The sequence below is a fragment of the Miscanthus floridulus genome, chromosome 1 (genome assembly GCF_019320115.1).
Source record: "Miscanthus floridulus cultivar M001 chromosome 1, ASM1932011v1, whole genome shotgun sequence".
Taxonomy (NCBI): Eukaryota; Viridiplantae; Streptophyta; class Magnoliopsida; order Poales; family Poaceae; genus Miscanthus; species Miscanthus floridulus.
The window spans coordinates 78,691,671-78,713,229 of record NC_089580.1 but is presented as its reverse complement, the minus strand read 5'-3'; the positions used below and the strand labels follow the sequence as shown (position 1 = coordinate 78,713,229).

The 21,559-nt window shown below is 43.3% G+C and overlaps 1 protein-coding gene across 1 annotated transcript; it reads right to left on the bottom strand.

Moving 5' to 3' along the window:
* Nucleotides 1-14,994: 14,994 nt before the first annotated feature.
* LOC136459171 (ATP-dependent DNA helicase PIF1-like) lies at nt 14,995-18,800 on the bottom strand. The gene is made up of 4 exons (XM_066459063.1): nt 18,486-18,800; nt 17,949-18,090; nt 17,708-17,837; nt 14,995-17,245 (listed from the first exon to the last, which is right to left on the bottom strand). The coding sequence occupies exons 1-4, from the start codon at nt 18,798-18,800 to the stop codon at nt 14,995-14,997; spliced, it is 2,838 nt and encodes a 945-aa protein (XP_066315160.1).
* Between the last annotated feature and the right edge of the window lie 2,759 nt (nt 18,801-21,559).

Here is a 21,559-nt window from a genome sequence, read left to right as displayed (position 1 = left end):
ACGACAACAACAGCTCTTAAAATAAAATACATCTACCAAGCTACTAAGCTAGTCCTACCGACTAAGGTGCTAAGTTACCTACTGTTACCACTAACAAGTATGAAGCATGACATATATTATCTTAGCAACTAAAGGTATTCTTACTCTTAATACAGATTTACTCTATATATGATAAAACAAGGGTACTAGCTACTCTATTTATCAACCTACTCTAGGGCTACAAAAATTACAGTGAGTACATAATAATCTAATGATCTTACTGTAAAAATTTCATGGCTAAAGCTATCATCAATTTGAGACAAAAATTCCTACAAATATTAAGCTAACTAATACTAAGCTTTCTAAATTGAATTTATGAACCTATCACTATCATAGTTAACTATAAACTAACTACATCTACAGATAGATAGCATTTTTGTGAACCTAACAAATTTTGTTTCACTATTTTTAGACATCTACAGAATTTACTACAATTTATCAAAGTTTAGCTCAAAACTAAATTGAATAAGCCTTTACTAATTCACTGGAAATTGAAAAACTAAAATGTATCGCGCGGCCCGCGAGCGAGCGGCTCGGCCCAACCCGGTACAATGCGTGCGCGTGCACTGCACCACGCAGCCCACGTGGGGGCGCGGCCCAATCTGCACAACGACGGCCCATGACGGGAAGGACCCACGCACGTCGGTCATCTTATGAAAACACCCTCAACCTTTCTAGTAATAACGCGAGTACTAAGAGCACTATTCCGCCAGTCTACGATTACACAAAATAGTCCCTAGAACAACCTATCTTCACAATGGAGATACCCCCGGGCACCTGCGCTCGAACCAGCGTGGTGGTGCTGGCACTGGGTGGTTACGCCGGCCACACCAGCACTTCCCCACCCTAACTACAAAGCCGATACCTACCTAGGAGTGAACACGAAGCACTAGGCGAAGGAAGCGCGAGCTGGGACGCCGCAGCAAGGTCAGACCATAGTCGTGGAGATCCTACAACCACGGCGGTGGCGTTCCGGTGAGTTACAACAATGCCAGAGAAATTGGGGTAGCTAGTAAGCTCAAGGAACTCACCACGGAACCAATCAAGGTGGCGGTTTGATCGGAGACGGCCCGAGCCGAGCTGGCCGCATGCGTACGGACGGTGCGGTGGCACATGGCGGTGGCAAGGCTATGTCAGGGGAGGCTAGGTGGCGGTAGCGATTTGGCAAAGGTGCGCAGGGTGATTAGCAGGTGGAGGCAAAGGTAGCGGTGCAAGGAATTGACACGAGTTGCACTGGATAGGGAGCTTGTCTTCGATGCAGCCCGACATAGTCTTATTAACCTAGCAAAATGGCAGCTCCAAATTGGAGCACAGCACGACGAGGCTCGCTGCAAGGTGGGGTCAGGTGGGTGGCTGGCTACTCAGTGGAGCCGAGGGCGGGGTTAATTGGATTGAGGTGGCTCTACCAGGCCAAATTGAGAGGTGCGGGACTGGCGACCATGGCGACAGTGGAAACAGGGGAATGGTCGGCATGTCTTAGTGTGGCGTTGTCATGGCGGGACATGGCTATCAATCGGTGCACAAACCTATACGGCTACAGGGCGATGGGGAAATAGCCAACGTGCATAGGACGGTGGGCCGCATGACCATAAACCGCAAGCCAACGACGGCAGCTTGGCCTTGCACCGCAGTGGCATGGCGCTGGTCAACGCAGCATCGCATCGAGCACGATGTGATGGTAAGGGCAGGCGGCAAGCCCACGCTCAGCAAGGTGACATGTGGGTAGAGCCAAGCATGGCTAAGAGCGCATGGTACTGCCAGGCGAGCGCGAGGCAGCAGCGCGGCCAGGCGGACATGATGGCGGTGGCAGAGCGCACGCAGGCGACCTCGCACAAGTGGCCACGGCTAGCAGCAGCGGGGTGTTGCGATGCACGAAGTCAGTGACATGGCGAAGCGGCGGTAGTGGGCTAGTTAGGGTAGTAGGCCCACGCCGCCGCCGGTGGTTGCCAAGCGGCTGGGTTGCTGGGCGCGGCATACGTGTGCATGTGCGTGCGTGGCATGCTAGGGCGCAGCAATGGTGGCGTGGCCCGCAGCGCGGAGCTAGTGGTAGGGCCGGCCGGCGCGGTGGCCCACGAGTTGCATGCACATTGGGCAGCAGGGGCGGCGGGTGGACCAGCGCAGCGCGCCGAGCTGAAGCAGAGGGTGACCGCGTCCAAACGTAGCGAGCGATGGTAACGTGCCATGCACATTTTTTAAAGTGGCTCAAAAATCCAACTCGATGATCCAGTAGCTAAACTAACTATTTAACGCTCGAGATGGTATATCAAACTACTAAAACCAACCCTAGAACCATGTTACTACTTAAACCGATTCTCCTATAAAAATTCTCAAACTTCGCTTCGTCGATCCATTTTCTGACTTAAGAAAGTGACTAAGTCTTTGGTTCGGATTCGTGTCGACTTCGATTTCCACGCTATCAAATAAGCTATCTAGCGAATCCCATTCTTGGCCACAAGTATTTCATCACCACCTATGAAGTTTGCAGTACAAACTTTATTAAAGTGTTGGGTATGCATTCTATAGCATTTTTGTTCAATAAAAATTCGTCTAGAACTCTAAGAGATATAACATGACATAAAATATAACATTCATTTCGTGTTCTGATAACATTTTAAGTCACAGAAATTGATTTACACTCTATAATTCATACATTATCATATAAACATGATGCACATGCAATGTTTAGCAAAAGATTGTATAGTGTAACACCGAGGGTGTTACAAATGGGGTCCCCATGGACGACACCAACTATGGGGTTACTCCAAGCCTCTCACCCCCGCTGAGGACCACGGCAGGGGACCGAGGGTTTCCCACAGGTAGGTAGGCAGAGTGTGCCATGGAAATGACCGAGCGAGGGTCTTGAGAGGCGAAGGTAGAGGGGAGCGAGATGATAGGAAAATGCGGATAAAATGCTCATTCGTTTGTCCAAAAAAGAATCTCCCTCCCTACATGAGCACTCCGAGTATTTAAAGGTTATACCCAAAGGCAAGGTGGAATTACATCAGGGTTTCCCTCTGGGGGATAAGCTCTATACACAACCAAAGGGCATGGTAGTAATCTTCCTCTCTTGGTTGTCGTCTTTTGGGCCTCCATCTTCTCGGTGGGACCATCATTGCCCTTGGGGTGGCGGCCTCTCGTGGTGTGCCATGACCTTTGTCTCCTCATGTTGAGGGTCCACCCTCCATCGTTGTTCTAGCTAGCACCTGTCGAGCTCCCTCTCACTCTATGCGACCACTGAGAGCACCACCTAAACACAAAGAGAAGACACCACAGATGAGAAACCCTTGCGGCAAAGGTTAACATCCGCAGCGAGGTGAGCTAGTTTGGTTGGCTGCAAGTCGAGGGTTAGGGGGAGAGCGGTGCTGGGGATGCTTCCCCCTAATAGGGGGTGTCACCTAAGGTAGTGGGAGAGGTTGATTGGGTAGTGGAGGTTGACAGGTCGAGATGGAGGACTAGAGGGGTGAATAGTCCTTTCTAAATTTAATTGCTCTAGCTAACCAAAACAAATGTGGAATTAAAACAATCGGTCTAGCCAAGACTACACCCCTCTATCAAAGTTCACAAGCACCTTATAAAGATCTTAATTAGCCAACAAAGGTGTTGGGCTAGCTAGAGCTCACCTATCCAATTCTAGGAGCAAGGTCACACAAACCTATACCGCTAGTATTTTGCACACCAGGGAGCTTCTACACAATTCTAGTAAGCAAAAGCACAAAGCTTCTAAGCTCAATAGCAATGCTCAATAACAAGGCAACCAATGCTAAATTAGAGAGCGCAAATATATAGCTACACAAACTAAGCAATGTCACTAACAAGGTTACACAAACCAAATTAGCCATGCAAGGGAGCTACTTCTATGCTACACAAGCAAAAAGGTAAATAGTGAGCTACACAAGCTAACTAATTACAAGAGCAACTACACAAGCACAATGTATATGAAAGTAATTACAAGCTTGTGTAAGAAGATTGCAAACCAATAGGAAGAACAATGTTGACATGGTGATTTTTCTTCCGAGGTTCACGAGCTTGCCAACACGCTACGCCCTCGTTGAGACAAGCTCCAAGGTTGTCGCCGGTCCTCTTGCTAGTGGTGACCCACAGGTCACACTCTCCCACAAGGAGTGCTTACCATAAGCTCCAGCACTTGACCCGACCGAATCACTTATCGCCGTTCACGTCTCGCTCTACTACAGTTGCTCTTCATGGCTCCCATGGGGCGAGCACAATGCTCCTCACAAAGCTCTTCTCTGGAGCACCGCACAAGCTTCTTGTGGGCTTCGATAGAGACCACCACCAAGCCATCTAGGAGGTGGCAACCTCCAAGAGTAACAAGCACCACCAGCTTGCAAGACGACCACCTAGTGCCACTTGATGCAACCTCACTATGCAATCACACTAGAATCGCTCACTCACTCGATCGGATGAACACTATCAAGATCAAGTGAGTTAGAGGGCTCCCAAGCACTACCACACAAGCCACCAAGGCTCTAGTGTGCTCAACCACTGGCTAAAAACTAGCCAACACTTCTATTTATAACCCCCACAAAAATAGAGCCGTTGTACCCCTTCAATGGGCACTGCTCAGGGTGACCGGACGCGTCGGTCGTATCGACCGAATGCGCCAGGTCCTGTGTCCGATCAACTGATGCACGCCATGTGTCACCCCCGTTCAACCTCAGTCGCTTGATCTCAACGGTCGGCTACCATGCGCCAACGGACAAGTGATGACCAGACGCACCTCTGTGCCAAGACCGGATGCCCCACCACCTGAGTTTGGTCATTTCTAGAGAGCTCCCCGAGCCTTAGTTTTGCGACCGGACACGTCCGCTCCTACACGACTGGGCGCAGACTAGCCAAAGTTTGATCGTTTCTAGAGACCTCCCTGAGCCTCTGTTTTTTGACCGAACACGTTAGGTCAGTCGCGATTGGACGCAACACCTAAGTCCGGTCCTTCACCGCCTACCATGTGTCACTACTGCTCCTCACACCAAGACATCAGCGTACGTCACGATCGATCGGATGTAGCCTCAGCGTGTTAGGTTACCTCTTCGTGCCAGTGTTCGGTCACATGACCAAGATCGTGCGCTCAACTGCTGCCACCGATCGGATGCTCTGGTCCTGCTGAGACCAGCATCTGGTCAATCACAGTGACCCCTTCTTGCCTTTGCTTCATTGCCGAGTTGATCCACATCAACTCCAACTTCTTCTCCTTTGTAAATGTGCCAACACCACCAAGTGTATACCACCATGTGTATGTGTGTTAGCATTTTCACAATCATTTTCTAAAGGATTAGCAGCTCAACTTGCCACGCCACTCGATCCTAACGACGATGCAAAGTTAGATCACTCGAGTGGCACTAGATGACCAATATGCAAACAAGTTTGCTCCTCTTGATAGTATGGCCATCTATCCTGAATCCGGTCATCAACTTCTCTACACACTTATGACCGGTGAAATGAAATGCCCTAGGTTATACCTTTGCCTTGCGCATTCCATTCCATCTCCTCCATTGTTGATGCAACACATGCACCAACCAATCACCAAATGATATGATCCACTTCATATCATCACGTGACCGTATTGGTTCATCGATCTTGACTTCACTTGATTTTCACTGTTGCCTTCGTCCATCGGCACCAAGTCTTGCTCAAGCTTCATTGCCATGTGGTCCATTGCCCCAAAGCCTCTGACTTGCCCATCACTCTTGCAACCAGTCTATCAAGCCAAGTCTTGTCTTGATCTTCTCCGCCTTGATCACATGACTCAATGTCATGTTTCATGTGCAATGAGCTCCTTCATCATCACATGTGTGAGCTTTGCAACATCTTCGAGCCATTTCCACCTTCATGGCATATGTTGCTCACACATATATACCTATAGACTAATCACCTGTGTATCTCACATAAACACAATTAGTACACCTAGGTTGTCACTTAATTACCAAAACCACACAAGGACCTTTCAATCTCTCCCTTTTTTGTAATTGATGACAACTCTACAAAGATATGGAAATTAAGCTCTTTTGGATTCATGTTGCTTGCCCAAGCAATTTTACCATGTGTAAATGATTTTGGACAAGTACCACAAACCCGAAATGGTAGTATTAGCTCCCCCTACATATGTGCTAGAGTGTTTGGTTTGAAGCTCGCACATATGCATAGATTAGAATTATGGGAGAGTAATTACTACCAAATGATGCTAAGGTGTATAGAATAAACCTTTAAAGTGTGATACCAATCGGAGTAGCACTTTTAACACCATCCTTAGCACCATGGTTAGCTAGATATCACTTGGAAATCAAAGCACTAGATATCTCATGAGATCAACATTAAAAGCAAGGTACTAGCATTACTTGAAAAGCATACCAAGTGTCTAGCTATCATCCTATGCATGCTAGTTTTCATTTCTTCAATCAAATTCTGCAACTAGCATACATCACACAAGCATGCATAATGAATTTAAAAACTTATGTAATGCAAGCAAGCACATGAATGTGCACATATCAAATGCAACCAATCAAAGTTCATAAGCTTGCTCCCCCTACTTATGTGCTTCTCTTGTCCAAGAATTTTGATCCTTCTTAATTCCTCAATGTTGCTCTCTCTTTGTCCATGTCCATTTCCAAACTCTACTTCTTTGTCTCAATCTCTTCCAAAGCTTTCATATCTTTGTACAATCTCTCCCCCTTTGTTATCAATTTCCATAAAAGGTGTGCTTCTCATTGATGCAAAAAGTTGCATTGGGGTAGATGGTTGACACTTGAATCTTGCATTTTTGATGGACAACACTTGATTATTGGAACAACACCACTTGTATAGCTTCTTGAGATACCACACATAGGATCTTTGACCTTGATACCAATTTGTGGGGCATCTCCCCCTATGTCATATCATGGGTCATTCACTTGCTAAACTTGAACTCTTGGAAGTGAGGGATGCATTCTTCATTTGATGATCATTTAAAGTTGAGGATCACTTGTGGAACCATTGTCTTGCATGATTGATACCACATGTAGATGTGATACTACTTGAAAGAATTTTCTAGTATGGAACCACTTGTTGGATTTATCAATAAAAATCATTTCTTGAACCTTTGCTATCTTCATGAGTACCACTTATAGGATATCACTTGTGAGTTGATCTAGACATCACTTGTGAATTCTTGATGAAATACTTGAGTCTAGATACCACTTGAAACAAATAAACTAGATATACATTTGCATTGTTATCTTGTGCTTGTACTCTTATCACTATCATGAGCTTCTATGGTTGACTTGAACTAAATTGATTTGCCTAAGCTTCCAAGTCCGATTTGAACCAATGACAAGCTTCTTCACACCTCTTACAAGGGTTATCTTGTCAATATTGTACTTGTCACTTGTTGGCAATCCAAATTAAATTAAGTACTTGAGTTCACTAGCTCATGAACAAATTCATATACTAACCACTAGATCAACTAATCATTCAAGCAATAGTGGTAGGCTATGAATTTAAACATTTCATTTGTTATGCATGATCCTATGCGCATACTAGTAAGGGATGAAATGATCATGCACATTACAATGATACCTTTGCTATGTTGGAGTAGAGGATAGTCACATAGATTCCAATTCATTACTCCAATTGCAATGTGAAGTCTAATTAATAGCTTGGTGAAGACCAATCATCGTAGATAGAGTCTATTCTTCACCCATATGAAATAAGAACCACTAATGGTCAAGTGCACTATCTTGTTGTGGTTAGCTTGCTTCATCTTTTGATCAATGCTTGCATGAGAGAACTATTTGAAATACCACTTGAATTGCCTTGACTAGCTCTCTTTTTGGGTGTTGCTTCCTTTTCTTGATCAACCCTTTTGATTGCTTCAACTAAGCATCTCAAATGTCCCTCGGATCATCACTTTCATGTTAGCCTTCTAAGTACCACACTTGGTTTATCTACACATAGACGGCAAGCCCCTACACTAGGGAGAAGTGACCTCTCTCCAAAGAACCATTCTTGACACTCACTTGAAATAACTTAATTGATTGATCCAAGTGATGGACTTAACTTAATGAGTAACCTTGATTCCTTCTTTAAGTCATTTTCTTTCTACTTGTTTAAATCATTTTCTTTCTACCAAATGATTTACAATAGTTCCTAGAACTTAAACTTCATCTTTATCTTAAGTTTGATCTTGATCTTCCAATTTGAGTACCAAATGTGTGCAAAGTACACTCTACAATCAAATTGCCTTGTACTCTTTGCTTGTCATGCTTCTAGATCATCTCAAAACCAAACTTAGGTACCTCAACCACTTATAAACATGTTTCTAACTTGAGGATCTTTCAATCAAAGTGACTCCAAATAAATCCAACAATTGTTACTTTCCTGGCAGATTCTATACTCTTTAAAGAAAAATGTATATCTCCCAAAGTACAAATCCAAATACCACAAAATTTTATGAAGATGTGACTCATTAAGTTATCTAGTAGCTGTAAAAATTTGAGCTTCATTTGATTTCTAGATTGCTACCAGATTTCAATTCTTCCCCCACTATTACATGCTAAAAACTGCTGCACTATAGCTGACAAGATCAACTCCAAAACCAAAGCATCTGTTATCCAACTTTTATGAAATTTCTACAGCATCTTATACCATAAGTCTAGAGAATGTACACCAATTTTTATGACAATCCAATAAGTTTTGATTACTCAAACATGGCTAAGATCACAGCTCACTTAGATTTTTAATATAGGACAGATTTCAATCACTTGAGCTATACTTCATCAAATGTGAATCAAACTTGAAATCAACTTGTTTGAATACTTTCATAAAACATAAATCCATTCAATCCACTTACTAAATGTCATCTCATGAACTTATCCAATACAAATCAATCTAAACTTGATTACTAAGCTTTTTATCCATTCAAACATCTCATAGCAAGCAACATTGCATATTTATCCAATTCAATCAACTCATATGCACCCAAATAAAATGATCAACAAGAGATATACCTTGGTTAGCTCAATGATCATCCAACTAGCAAGCTTCAACTTAAATATTGTAAGCCATCAAATATATATATCCAATAAATCATCCATAACTTGAATATGATACTTGTATGTTGTAGCACTTTTGGACTTCACTAATTCTTGGCTTGGCATTGGGATAGGATTGCATTAAGCTTCAATACTTGGCTCAACATATGATGATCAATGTGAAATAAATTGAATCAAGCCTCCAATGCCAATGGTACCTATAAACAATCATCCACTTTTTGATGGTACCCAAACTAGTTTGGATCCTCTCAAGTTAGGTGCAACATACTTAGGCAAAGCCCTAGTATGAGTAGCAGGATGTTTTGCAATTGCAGCCAATGAGGTACTATTGCCATCCTTCCTAAGTATAGAATCATCATCAATTGAAATAGGCTTAGGAGTGTTACCTAGGGGACATGAATGTGCCATGTGTCCCCTTTTCCAGTATGAGTATCACTTTCTCTTTGATTGAGCCTTCTCTTCCTTGCTCATATAGTGCTTCCCATTGCCTTGCCTCTCATGGATTGCTTGAGCCTTCTTCTCAAGCTTGGTAGGACACTTAGAGGCAAAGTGTCCTATATTTCCACACTTGAAGCATTTGATGTGAGCATAGACTTTCTTCTCAACTTATGTTTTGCTCATCATCTTGGCATCTTGAGTTGCATTGGATACCTTGCCTTTCCACCCCTTCTTGTTTTCTTCTTTTTCATCATCAAGTCACCACCATCTTCATGATAGATCTTGACTTGCTCTTGGGGTATCTTCTCTTGCTCAACTTGTGACTTTGGTTGAGGCTCTTCTAGTTGCTTCACCAATTGCTTGGTTGGGCACATTGAGGTAAGACGACCCCAAGTGTGGCGCTTGAAGCAGTTCACATGCTTGAGCCTCTCTTCTTCTTTTATCTTCTTGAGCTTCTCAATGTTAGGGCAACCATTTGCAAGGTGTCATGCTTCATAACACCGGTAGCACATGGTATGAGAGAGCTTTCTTTGTTGTAGCTTCTTCATCTTTCTTTCTCTCTTTTCTTTCGCCCTTTGTCATCTTCTTCTTGAATCCAAGGCCACACTTGTCACCATAGTTTCTTTGAGTCTTCAACATGTACTCAAAGGTGACTTTTGAGTTGTAGCACCTCTCTAACTTGTTGCTCAATTTCTTCACTTTATTTTTGAGCTCATTGTTCTCCTTCAAAAGGTTAGTTTCACAAGACATAGAAGTAGAACAAGCATCTATATGTGAAGAGCATGGCATATCTAATAAATTATTACAAGAGGTGGATACATGCTTTTTCCCTACATCACAAGAGTTAGCAACAATATGTGATTGATCAATTGACCCATGTGATGAGCTCTCACTAGTTTTAGTTTTTCCATTGGAAAGCTCCTTAGTGAGAAAAGCATGGTCTTGTACCAAGTTATCATGAGCAACACTAAGTTCCTCATGAGCCAATTTTAGCTCCTCATGTGAACAAGTAGTAACATAAAGTAGATACTTTTGTTGTTCACATGTGTTCTTTAGAAAAGAGTTTTTATTTTTAATTTATTGGTTTTAGCCATCTCTTTTTCTAAAGCTTTGATCATGCAACCATATCTATCTAGAAGCTCCTCATATGAATCAAGATCAATCACATTTGCATTAGATACCTTAGTGTCACTTTGTGACATGAAGCAATGTGATGTAGTTGGAGAGCTTGAAGAAACATCACTCTCATAGCCCGAGCATGATCCATCATTACCAAGATCACCACCAAGTGTGCTTGAGGTAGAATCTTCATGTGCAATACTTATGGCATCATCATCAACCTTGTCAAGTGATCTTGTGGTAGTATGATCATCATCATCACTTGACCATGAGGTGGAGCAATCTTCCACAATCACCGAATTGTGGTCATGCTCAACATCCTCATGCACTTTCTCTATGGGCTCATCATCATTATCATCGGAGACCGTCCTATACTTCTCATTGAGATAAATCCAAATCTCATGGGCGGTCTTCATATTTATGATCTCACCAAATATGCTATCATCCAAAGATCTATACATGATGTCAATATCTTGGGTGTCGAGATCTAGGCATTTCTCTTTGCTTGAGTTAGATTGTTTTCATCCAACATGTGAGAAAAGCCTACATCTACCATCCACCACATTTGAGGGCAAATAAACTTAAAATTGTATATCATCCAATTTTTTCATCGTGTAAAGTGTGTGCCATCAAAAATGTGTGGACACTCAACATCTAGCCCATAAGTCGCCATCCTCTTAGGTCAGTGAAGACCACAAATGAGAGACCTAGCTCTGATACCAATTGAAAGGTCAAGATGGCAGACTAGAGTGGGGGTGAATAGTCCTTTCTAAATTTAATCACTCTGGCTAACCAAAACAAATGCAAAATTAAAACAATTAGTCTAGCCAAGACTACACCCCTCTATCGAAGTTCATAAGCACCTTATAAAGATCCTAATTAGCCAACAAAGGTGCCGAACTAACTAGAGCTCACCTATCCAATTCTAGGAGCAAGGTCACACAAATCTATACCACTAGTATTTTGCACACCGGGGAGCTTCTACACAATTCTAGTAAGCAAAAGCACAAAGCTCCTAAGTTCACTAGCAATGCTCAATAACAAGGCAACCAATGCCAAATTAGAGAGCGCAAATACTTAGCTACACAAACTAAGCAATGCCACTAACAAGGTTACACAAACCAAATTAGCCATGCAAGGGAGCTACTTCTATGCTACACAAGCAAGAAGGTAACTAGTAAGCTACACAAGCTAACTAATTACAAGAGCAACTACACAAGCACAATGTATATGAAAATAATTACAAGCTTGTGTAAGGGGATTGCAAACCAACGGGAAGAACAATGTTGACACGGTGATTTTTCTCCCACGGTTCACGTGCTTGCAAACACGCTACGTCCCCATTGAGACAAGCTCCAAGGTTACCGCCGGTCCTCTTGCTAGTGATGACCCATAAGTCACACTCTCCCACGTGGAGTGCTTACCACAAGCTCTAGCACTTGACCCAGCTGGACCACTTGTTGTCCTTCGCATCTCGCTCTACTAGAGTTCCTCTTCGTGGCTCCCATGGGGTGAGCACAATGCCCCTCGCAAAGGTCTTCTCCAGAGCACCGCACAAGCTTCTTGTGGGCTTCGATGGAGACCACCACCAAGCCATCTAGGAGGTGGCAACCTCCAAGAGTAACAAGCACCACCAGCTTGCAAGACGACCACCTAGTGCCACTTGATGCAACCTCACTATGCAATCGCACTAGAATCGCTCACTCACTCGATCGGATGAACACTATCAAGCTCAAGTTTCTAGAGGGCTCCCAAGCACTACCACACAAGCCACCAAGGCTCTAGTGTGCTCAACCACCGGCTAAAAACTGGCCAACACTTCTATTTATAACCCCCACAAAAATAGAGCCGTTGTACCCCTTCAATGGGCACTGCCCAGGGTGACCGGACGCGCCGGTCGTATCGATCGGACGTGCTAGGCCCAGCGTCCGATCAACTGATGCACACCACGCATCACTCCCATTCAACCTCAGTCGCTTGATCTCAACGGTCGGCTACCACGCGCCACCACGTGAGTTCGGCCGTTTCCAGAGAGCTCCCCGAGCCTCTGTTTTACGACCGAACGCGTCCGCTCCTGCACGACCGGACGTAGACCAGCCAGAGTCCGGTCGTTTCTAGAGAGCTCCCCGAGCATCTATTTTGTGATCGGACGCGTCAGGTTGGTCGCGATCGGACGTAGCACTTGAGTTCGGTCCTTCATCGCCTGCCAAGTGTCACTGCTGCTCTTCGCGCTAAGATGTCAGCGTAAGTCACGACCAATCGGATGCAGCCTCAGCGCGTTAGGTCACCTCTTCGTGCCAGCGTTCGGTCACATGACTGACACCGTGCGCTCAACTGCTGCCACTGATCGGACGCTCCAGTCCTGCCAAGGACAGTGTCCGGTCACTCACAGTAACCCCTTCTCGCCTCTGCTTCATTGCCGAGTTGATCCACATCAACTCCAACTTCTTGTCCTTGTAAATGTGCCAACACCACCAAGTGTATACCACCATGTGTATGTGTGTTAGCATTTTTACAATCATTTTCCAAAGGATTAGCCACTTAACTTGCCACGCCACTCGATCCTAGCGACAATGCAAAGTTAGATCACTCGAGTGGCATTAGATGACCGATATGCAAACATGTTTGCTCCTCTTGATAGTACGGCCATCTATCATGAATCCGGTCATCAACTTCTCTACACACCTATGACCGATGAAATGAAATGCCCTAGGTTATACCTTTGTCTTGCGCATTCCATTCTATCTCCTCCATTGTTGATGCAACACATGTACCAACCAATCACCAAATGATATGATCCACTTCATATCATCACGTGACTGTATTGGTTCATCGATCTTGACTTCACTTGCTTTTCACCGTTGCCTTCGTCCATCGGCGCCAAGTCTTGCTCAAGTTTCACCGCCACGCGGTCCATTGCTCCAAAGCCTCTGACTTACCTTTCACTCTTGCAACCGGTCCATCAAGTCAAGTCTTTCTTGATCTTCTCCACCTTGATCACATGACTCAATGTCATGTCTCATGTGCAATGAGCTCCTTCATCATCACATGTGTGAGCTTTGCAACATCTCCGAGCCATTTCCACCTTCATGGCATATGTTGCTCACACACATTTACCTATGGACTAATCACCTGTGTATCTCACATAAACACAATTAGTCCACCTAGATTGTCACTCAATTACCAAAACCACACAAGGACCTTTCAGAGGTGGCCGGGCATCCACCAGATCGTTTCACGGTTTTAAATTTATACAAAAACAATACTCCTCTGCTGCAAACCGCCCCTCCTTGAATTTATGTCACCGAACCCGGTTGGGACAATGGCGTCTCCGATCCGTTGGTCTCGTGTGGGCCCGTACCCGTCGCCACATAGAGCTCTCCAGATAGACGCGGCATGCCAAATGCCGTCGCCAATGGAGCGCGATACCTGCGGTGGTTACGCTCATGAGTCGCCGCGTCCGCCCCTATGCATTCCATGCCGACGGATGAATCCGGTCCACGGCCGCATCGGGCGGATCAACTCCAGCGCGTGGGTAGGAAGATTCACCAATCTTTACATGCTGCTCCATCTGATTCAAATTAGTTCATTCTAACTTTGTTCTAGCTATAACTTTCACCGATTTTTCAGAAAAAATATAGTGATCTCTAGAAATTCAAATGAATGCTCTATAAAAAAAATATACTGTATGAAGAATCTAATGAAACCAATCTAGTATTCTAGTTATTTGAGTTTTTTTTCTATAAATTTAGTTAAATTTAGAGAAATTTGACTTAGCAAAAAGCTAACCTGAATTGTAATTTGGATCGGAGTGAATATTTTGACAATTCAATGTGATGTCACAGCAATTTGATTCGGTGCTCGTCAAGAGATTAAAAATACTAGGAGACCAATTCAAACACTGATGCAGGACAAACTTCATCGGCTCATAGACCCGCATCACCAATTTTCCTTGCGACATTGGAAAATATTAATCAGACAGTTCGACATGGAGCTGCAGCTGCTAGCATGCTACAATACCACTACCACAGTACCACTCCTATCACAAATTTACAGACAGGCTATTTTACACCACTGGGGAACCCAGCTCTTATTCAGATATTATAATACAACAGATAGACATTTTACAAGACCCCTTCTTAGACGATGTTTTGCATGATTCCTTTGCCCTGGCATTCTTCTGAGTCAGCGATCAGGATCTTCAGTCATCCCTGTTTGTGACTCTGCAGAAGCTTAGCATAAACTTACTGCATGAAACAATGACAGTACTACTACCACTACATTACAGTTACAGAGAGGCGTTTCTACATCACTGGGAAACACAGCTTCTATTGAAACGTTACATGCACGCATTTTAGAAGATCTCCTTGTAGAAGATGTTTTTCGCCATCCCTTCACCGGGGCACTCTTCGTCGGTGATGAGGATCTTCAGCCCATCCCTCTTTGTGACTCTGGAAACTGCTACATAGAGCTGCCCATGGGTGAAAACCTGCCTCGGAAAATAGAGCCCGACCTTTTTCAGAGATTGCCCTTGGCTTTTGTTGATTGTCATTGCAAAGCACACAGAGAAAGGGAACTGCTTTGTTTTTAGCATGAATGGCCACCTAAATTCATACTGTGTCATGATGATCTGAGGGATGCATACCTTATCCCCTATGCATGCTCCAGTTATGATCTGTGCTTCAGTGACCTTTTCCCCAAGTCGTGTGATTATCATTCGAGTACCGTTGCACAGCCCCGCTGTTTGGTTGATGTTACGAAGAAGCATCACCGGCAGGCCAACTTTGAGCTTGAGCTGGTGGTTTGGAATTCCTGAGTGCTTTAAGGTGTTGAGGAACTCAGTTGGATATTGATGCTCCATTTCATGGTTGTAGTGCATCCATTTGGACACACTGTCACTGCTCAGATAACTCACTGTGTCACCCTGGATTTGTTCCATAACATACTCGTTGATTTCTTTGGCATCCTCATTTGTTGTACACAATATTGCATTTTCTTCTAGGAACTTCTGTTCACAGCAGTTGTCGTGCAGGCCCGGGTAGGTGCTTTCAATGATTTTTGCTTTTGGATCATCTCCTTTTTGTAGCAACAGGTCACTGGGGATAGTAACCCATTCCTCATCTAATGAAACCGTGTCTCCATTACCAATTTGTATTATCCACTTTGCAAATTCCGCAGTCTTCTGCAGCTGTGCTCGATTGGCGGTCACAGAATTTAACCGCATATTTTTTGTCAACTTGAATACCTCAAAATGTTGCCACAGATACGATCGTTTAATTGATGCATTTATAGTGTGTTCTCTTCTTCCTTTTGGCACAACAGGGAGGATTTGCCTGAAGTCGCCTCCTAGAACAAATGTCATCCCGCCAAAGGGCTTTTTAAGGCTATTCTCATTAGTGAACCTCAACACGTCTCGTAAGCTCTTGTCGAGTGCCTCAAAGCAATTTCTGTGTGCCATTGGAGCTTCGTCCCACAGTATCAGTGATGTCTTTGTTAGTAGGTCAGCCATGTGTGAACCTTGCTTGATGTAGCATGTCGATTCATCTGTAAGGATCATTGGAATGTTGAATGCTGAATGTGACGTTCTTCCTCCTTGAAACAGAAGTGCTGCAATGCCACTGGACGCAACTGCCACTACTATCTTTCCCTCTGATCGTAGCCTCGTTGTGATTGCTTTCCAAAGGTATGTCTTACCTGTCCCACCATAGCCATCCACAAATATTAGCTTCCCTAGTGATTTCTCTGCTGATTCAATTATTGCATAAAAGGCCCTTTTCTGATCTATGTTTAGACTTTTCAGTATTTGTAGGTGCTCATCCTTCAATTTGTCTCTGTCATGGATCATTTCTCCGTTCATGAGTCTATTTTCGGTATCGTTTAACTCGGCCATATCTGGCATCTCTATTCCAGGGTACTCCTTCAGTGATTTTCCAGCTTGTTCCATTAGCTTCTCAATTTTCATCAAAGCACATTTTCTTTTATGGGAAGGTGCAAGGTGGCTGGTGGAATTTTCTGTTTGCTGCATGTCTTCAGAGAGTGCTTCCCAGTTTGATTCCCACAGGCTCTTTGGGTCGGTAATCTCACAGTGGCACAGAATGGTTGCAAATAATTGCTGTAGTTGCATCCCAGACGCCCAGTCGGATGCTTCCTTGATGCAGTCTATCCACTCCTTGTCATCATTTAGAAGTCCTAGTGCATGACATGCTGACTTGTATGAAGAGTGCACGACTCCATTGACAGTCCTGATGTCTTCAAATGATGTGCAGCCCTTTGCAGTATTCAGAAGCACTCTGAGATAATACCTTTCTCCACTTGCAGGATGAGCATTGTAGATTCTGCCAATTTTCTTGCCTCTTTTTCGTCTTGCCCGTTGCTTTTCTTTGGCATGCCATGCCCATTTGGTCGGGAATTCTGGGTATGTTAATTCCCTGGCATCCTCATGCTTTTTGTTTGTCTCCATCCACTCTGTAAACATGGTAACTGCTGAACCTGGCAGTTTTACTATTTCCTCAAGGTTTGTCGAGTCAGGAAAAATCACTTGTTGTTCGTTCTCCACGTGGAACCGTAGCCGCTGAACAGATGGTTCTTTGTAGTTCAGGTTAAACCTGAATATTCTCCAACAAGCTTCATATGCTGTGAGATATCTGCATCCCAGGTACATTTTAATCTCATCATTTCTCTTTGACAGATCTGCTTCTCCAATCACTGATGTTGCTTGGTCTTCTTCTTCTGTCTGGATATATTTTTATAGGTATTTGATTGATCTAGACCGGGTGAACCGCTCCACATTAATGTGTGCTTGGAACTTGACCAGGAGAGATTTGTTGTATGGCACAACATGTCCATTGTTCATATTGACTCCTCTTATTTCTATTTCCTGACCTTCATCTTGTCTTCTGTATATTGGGTAGCCATTTTCACCAATGATAGTCTCGTCACATAGACTTTTTGGGAACTGATAAATGCATCTGTGGTTCACCATGCATGCCGCCGTTGGATTTGCCTCTCCACATGGTCCATGCATCATAAATTTCTTAACAGCTTCATATGTTTCTGGATCCTTTTACTTTTCCGGGATCTCAGCACATATCATTTCATCAATTTGTGAGGCATTGAGGCACTTCTCCCCTTTTTCAAGGAATATTAGAATATGGGCATGTGGGAGTCCCTTCTTCTGGAATTCTATCGTGTATACAACTGCAATTTTTTCCCCAGAGGCCTGAGTGTCAGCACATGGAGTCTATAAACAAAAGACATACATACACTTCAATCTATTTTTAGTTATTTGGTGAGGTTTTCCATACTTACTTGCTTTAGTCTTTCCGAAATGCCGCCTCTGTTTAATGTCCATCATTAACTCCTTTAGTTTTAGCATGAACACTCGAACCACAATATCAGGTCGTGCTGCTGGCTTCCGCTGGTTCCCAGCTTCATCAAGCATGCACTGGATCTATGGCCACTTATGATTGCATATGAATGTTACAAACAAGTCAGGGTATCCAGCCCAACGACATATAGCCATCGCATCTTGGTAGTTTTGTTCTTTGCATCTGGGACTTCCTCTGAAACTTGCTGGAAGTAATATCCTCCTCCCAACCTGTTCTGTCCTTGTATCACCTTTTACGATTGCATCTCTCAACCCAGAAAAAAGCTCTGTTCTTAGAGCTCCCTGATTCCTTCTTATCTAGTCAAGCCTGGATTGTTCGATGCATGCATAGACATCAACTAGGAACTGCATTGACAGATTTCCGCACGTCAGCATCAGCATCGATTGATCAGAGCGTTGTTGGAGGCGATATGCATAGTATTCCAGCATGGTGATGGATTTCTTGCCATTCCTTGCACCGTTTTCTTTGTACCATCTTCTCCATAAGGGAAAAGCAACGGGTATTGCATGGCCACAAATTTTGGGTGGAGTTCTGATACCCTTTTAGGTCTCATATCTTTGTACTCAAGAATGATGTCACGTCTATTGCTTCCTTCGGCTGGATCTTTGACTATCAGGGCAGCAATTTCTGATGCTGATGGCATGTTGCATTGCCTAGCATATTGTTCTCTGTTGCCAAGTAATCTAAGGGTTAGGTTATGGTATTCGTGACCCTCAAACCTATCCCGTGCCATACGGAATGACTGCACCAGCGTGTTGTTCTCGTTGAGCATGGTTACCAGGCCCGTGATGATGCTTTCATCTAGAGGGGCACTACATTCACCAGATCTTGACACTTGGAGCCTATTATGGATCTCATTCTTTGTATCATAGATGTATAATTGTTGGAAGCGAGGCTTGTCTCCTTCTTGAGGTAGCAAAGTGCCTATGCGGTGGTAGTTCTGGCCTTTCAGTCGGAAAACATAAGGTCCACGCCCCTTGTTTATGTTTTTGTCTACAGCCCCTCCCATTGATGTGAGTGCAAACATGGAGTTGTGGTAGTTTGCTGAACTTTTGCCCCCGTCTGCTGCCAATAAACTTGCAAGGTAACTTGGAGGTTCTTTTAGGAGATCTCTTCTTTTTGTGGTGGCAAGGTAACCCTCCCTTGCTTTCAGCACAGCAGTCCAAAAGATACCCCCCCCCCCCCCCCCCCCCCCCCCACCTGCTATGGATTGGTTTCTCTCCATGCCACATGATAGCATGGCAGTGTTGGCAGATGCATGTTGGCCCCCCAAAGTTCCATATCTTACTAGCACCGGAATCATTGTCTTCACTTCTTCTTTCACTCTGGGTATGGATTCTAGTACGTCTTCTGCTCCTCTTGAGTTGAACAATTTCTTTCCTTTTCATTCTTGCTGATTTTGCTAGTTGTTTTGACCGTCCCAGGTTCATCACTTTGTTGCCCATTGGTGCACTGGTTTCAATTGATAATTTGCTTTCAACTTGATAATTTCTAGGACGCTTTATGCCCCTCTTGAGTTCTTTCCTTGTTAATTCTACTAACCACTTTGATTGCATTGTTTGCTATTGTAACCTTTCTTCCCCCCCTGATGGCTTACTTGTACCGGCACTTCTACCGATTTTCTTGCTCTTTCTGCTTCTCTTCAGTTAAAAGTCTTCAAGCGCGCTTGCATTTCTCAATCTTCTTCTTTCTGGTTGTAGTGCCTTACAGTCACGTTGGCCATTTGCTTTTCTGCACACAAGTGCCAATTCAATGGAATGTAAAAACCCTTTCTCTTATTGTTTCAAGACTCCGCTTTCCAATTATTAGATTAGTTGGTGCTGCTAAAAGTAAAAATGAACTGTTGAAAACTACTCTCTTCATCCTAAAATAATATGCACTTATACATCTAGTCCAAGTTTAACTATTATAAGTTTGATTATGTTTATATATCAAAATATAGTAGCAACAGCATTTATTAGTATATTTAATATTTACAAGAATTTTGGTCAATAAGAAGATTGTTTGAAGTGCACTATTTTGTGGACGGAGGGAATGCTTTTAAGAATGTGTGTAGCCTGCGCTAGGATCTGACTCCCGGCCAATGTTTACATGACAGTTTTGGGAAAACCGCATTTGAAAACCTGATCGGTGATGCATGCATGTCGGAGATGATAACGTGAAGGGCCAAATTTAACTCTTTTGTTTCGGTGTTCATGCAGTGGGTCATGGAGCGTGGAACAACTAAAAGACATGGTTCAAACTGAAATGGGGCTCCATCAAAAAAAAACTATGCACGCGCATGAATTTGAACGATTGTCTCTGAACACCATGAGAGAAATTACCTGCAGGCTGCAGCTGGTTTGATCTACCTACTCCCTTCTGGATTTCATGGGTGTTCGGCTGGTATGGCTGTGGAGGAATTTGGATGGATTAGAGAAATTCTGCAGAAATTTGTGAGAGAAAAATACTATTCCAGATGGAAAAAAAAACGGATCAAGCCAGGTTTAAGGGCATGCAAATGGGGCCTTTGACACTTGGAAGCTTTAGCTGAGAAAATATATGACGAACACAGATACAGCAAGATGAGTTGATGAAGGGAACAAGGTTCGTATTGGGAAAACGTAAGTTCACGTAGTGCTGGTACCTATGGATGAAAACGGTACGGATATTTATTCGACCGTCCGTTCGACCGAACAAATATGAACACTTATCTGGATAGTTACTCGGATATCCGGATTTTTTTTCGGATACGGATAATAAAACGGATATCTTAGGCGGATATCAAATACGGATGTAATATCATCGATATCCGGCGGATATCGGATAATCCGGATATTAAAACGGATATTATCCGGATATTAAAACGGATATTATCCGGATATTATTTAAACTTTCTCAAATGAAAAAATGACCTATATAAGGATTGTAGATCTTGATGAGCTGAACAAACTTGGTATTCAAAACTTTTCAATTTGAGACAATCTAGGGTTCCGAAAACTAGTTTGTAGGCGTCGAAATTTAAAAATCACAAATTTGAACCGTCCAAACTATCTCAAATGGAAAGTTGACCAAAACAACGATTGTAGATCTTGATGAGTTGAACAAACTTGGTATTCAAAACTTTTCAATTTGAAGTCATTTAGAGTTCATAATACTAGAGTCAAAGTGTTGTTTTTTCATTTCACCAAATTTGACTTGGTCAAACTTGCTCAAATGAGACACTAAATGACCTCAGATGAAAAAACTCTGAATACCAAGTTTGATCATCTCAGCAAAATCTACAATTGTTACATAGCTCATTTTCCCATTTGAGAAAGTTTTATCGAACACTAGTCACGAATTCTTGAATCTCATATAGACTTTCTAAAACTATGTCACACACTTCTGAAATTTGAACTACATTTTATTCAAACTTTCTCAAATGAAAAAATAGTCTATATAAGGATTGTAGATCTTGATGAGCTGAACAAACTTGGTATTCAAAACTTTTCAATTTGAGACAATCTAGGGTTCCGAAAACTAGTTTGTAGGCATCGAAATTTAAAAATC

Coding starts and splice junctions, on each gene's coding strand:
- LOC136459171 (XM_066459063.1), bottom strand. CDS start 18,800: ATGCTCAACGAGAACAACACGCTGGTGCAGTCATTCCGTATGGCACGG. Junction 18,091..18,485: donor AAGATGGTACAAAGAAAACG/GTGCAAGGAATG, acceptor AAGTGGCCATAG/ATCCAGTGCATGCTTGATGA. Junction 17,246..17,707: donor TGTGCTGAGATCCCGGAAAA/GTAAAAGGATCC, acceptor GAGAATATTCAG/GTTTAACCTGAACTACAAAG.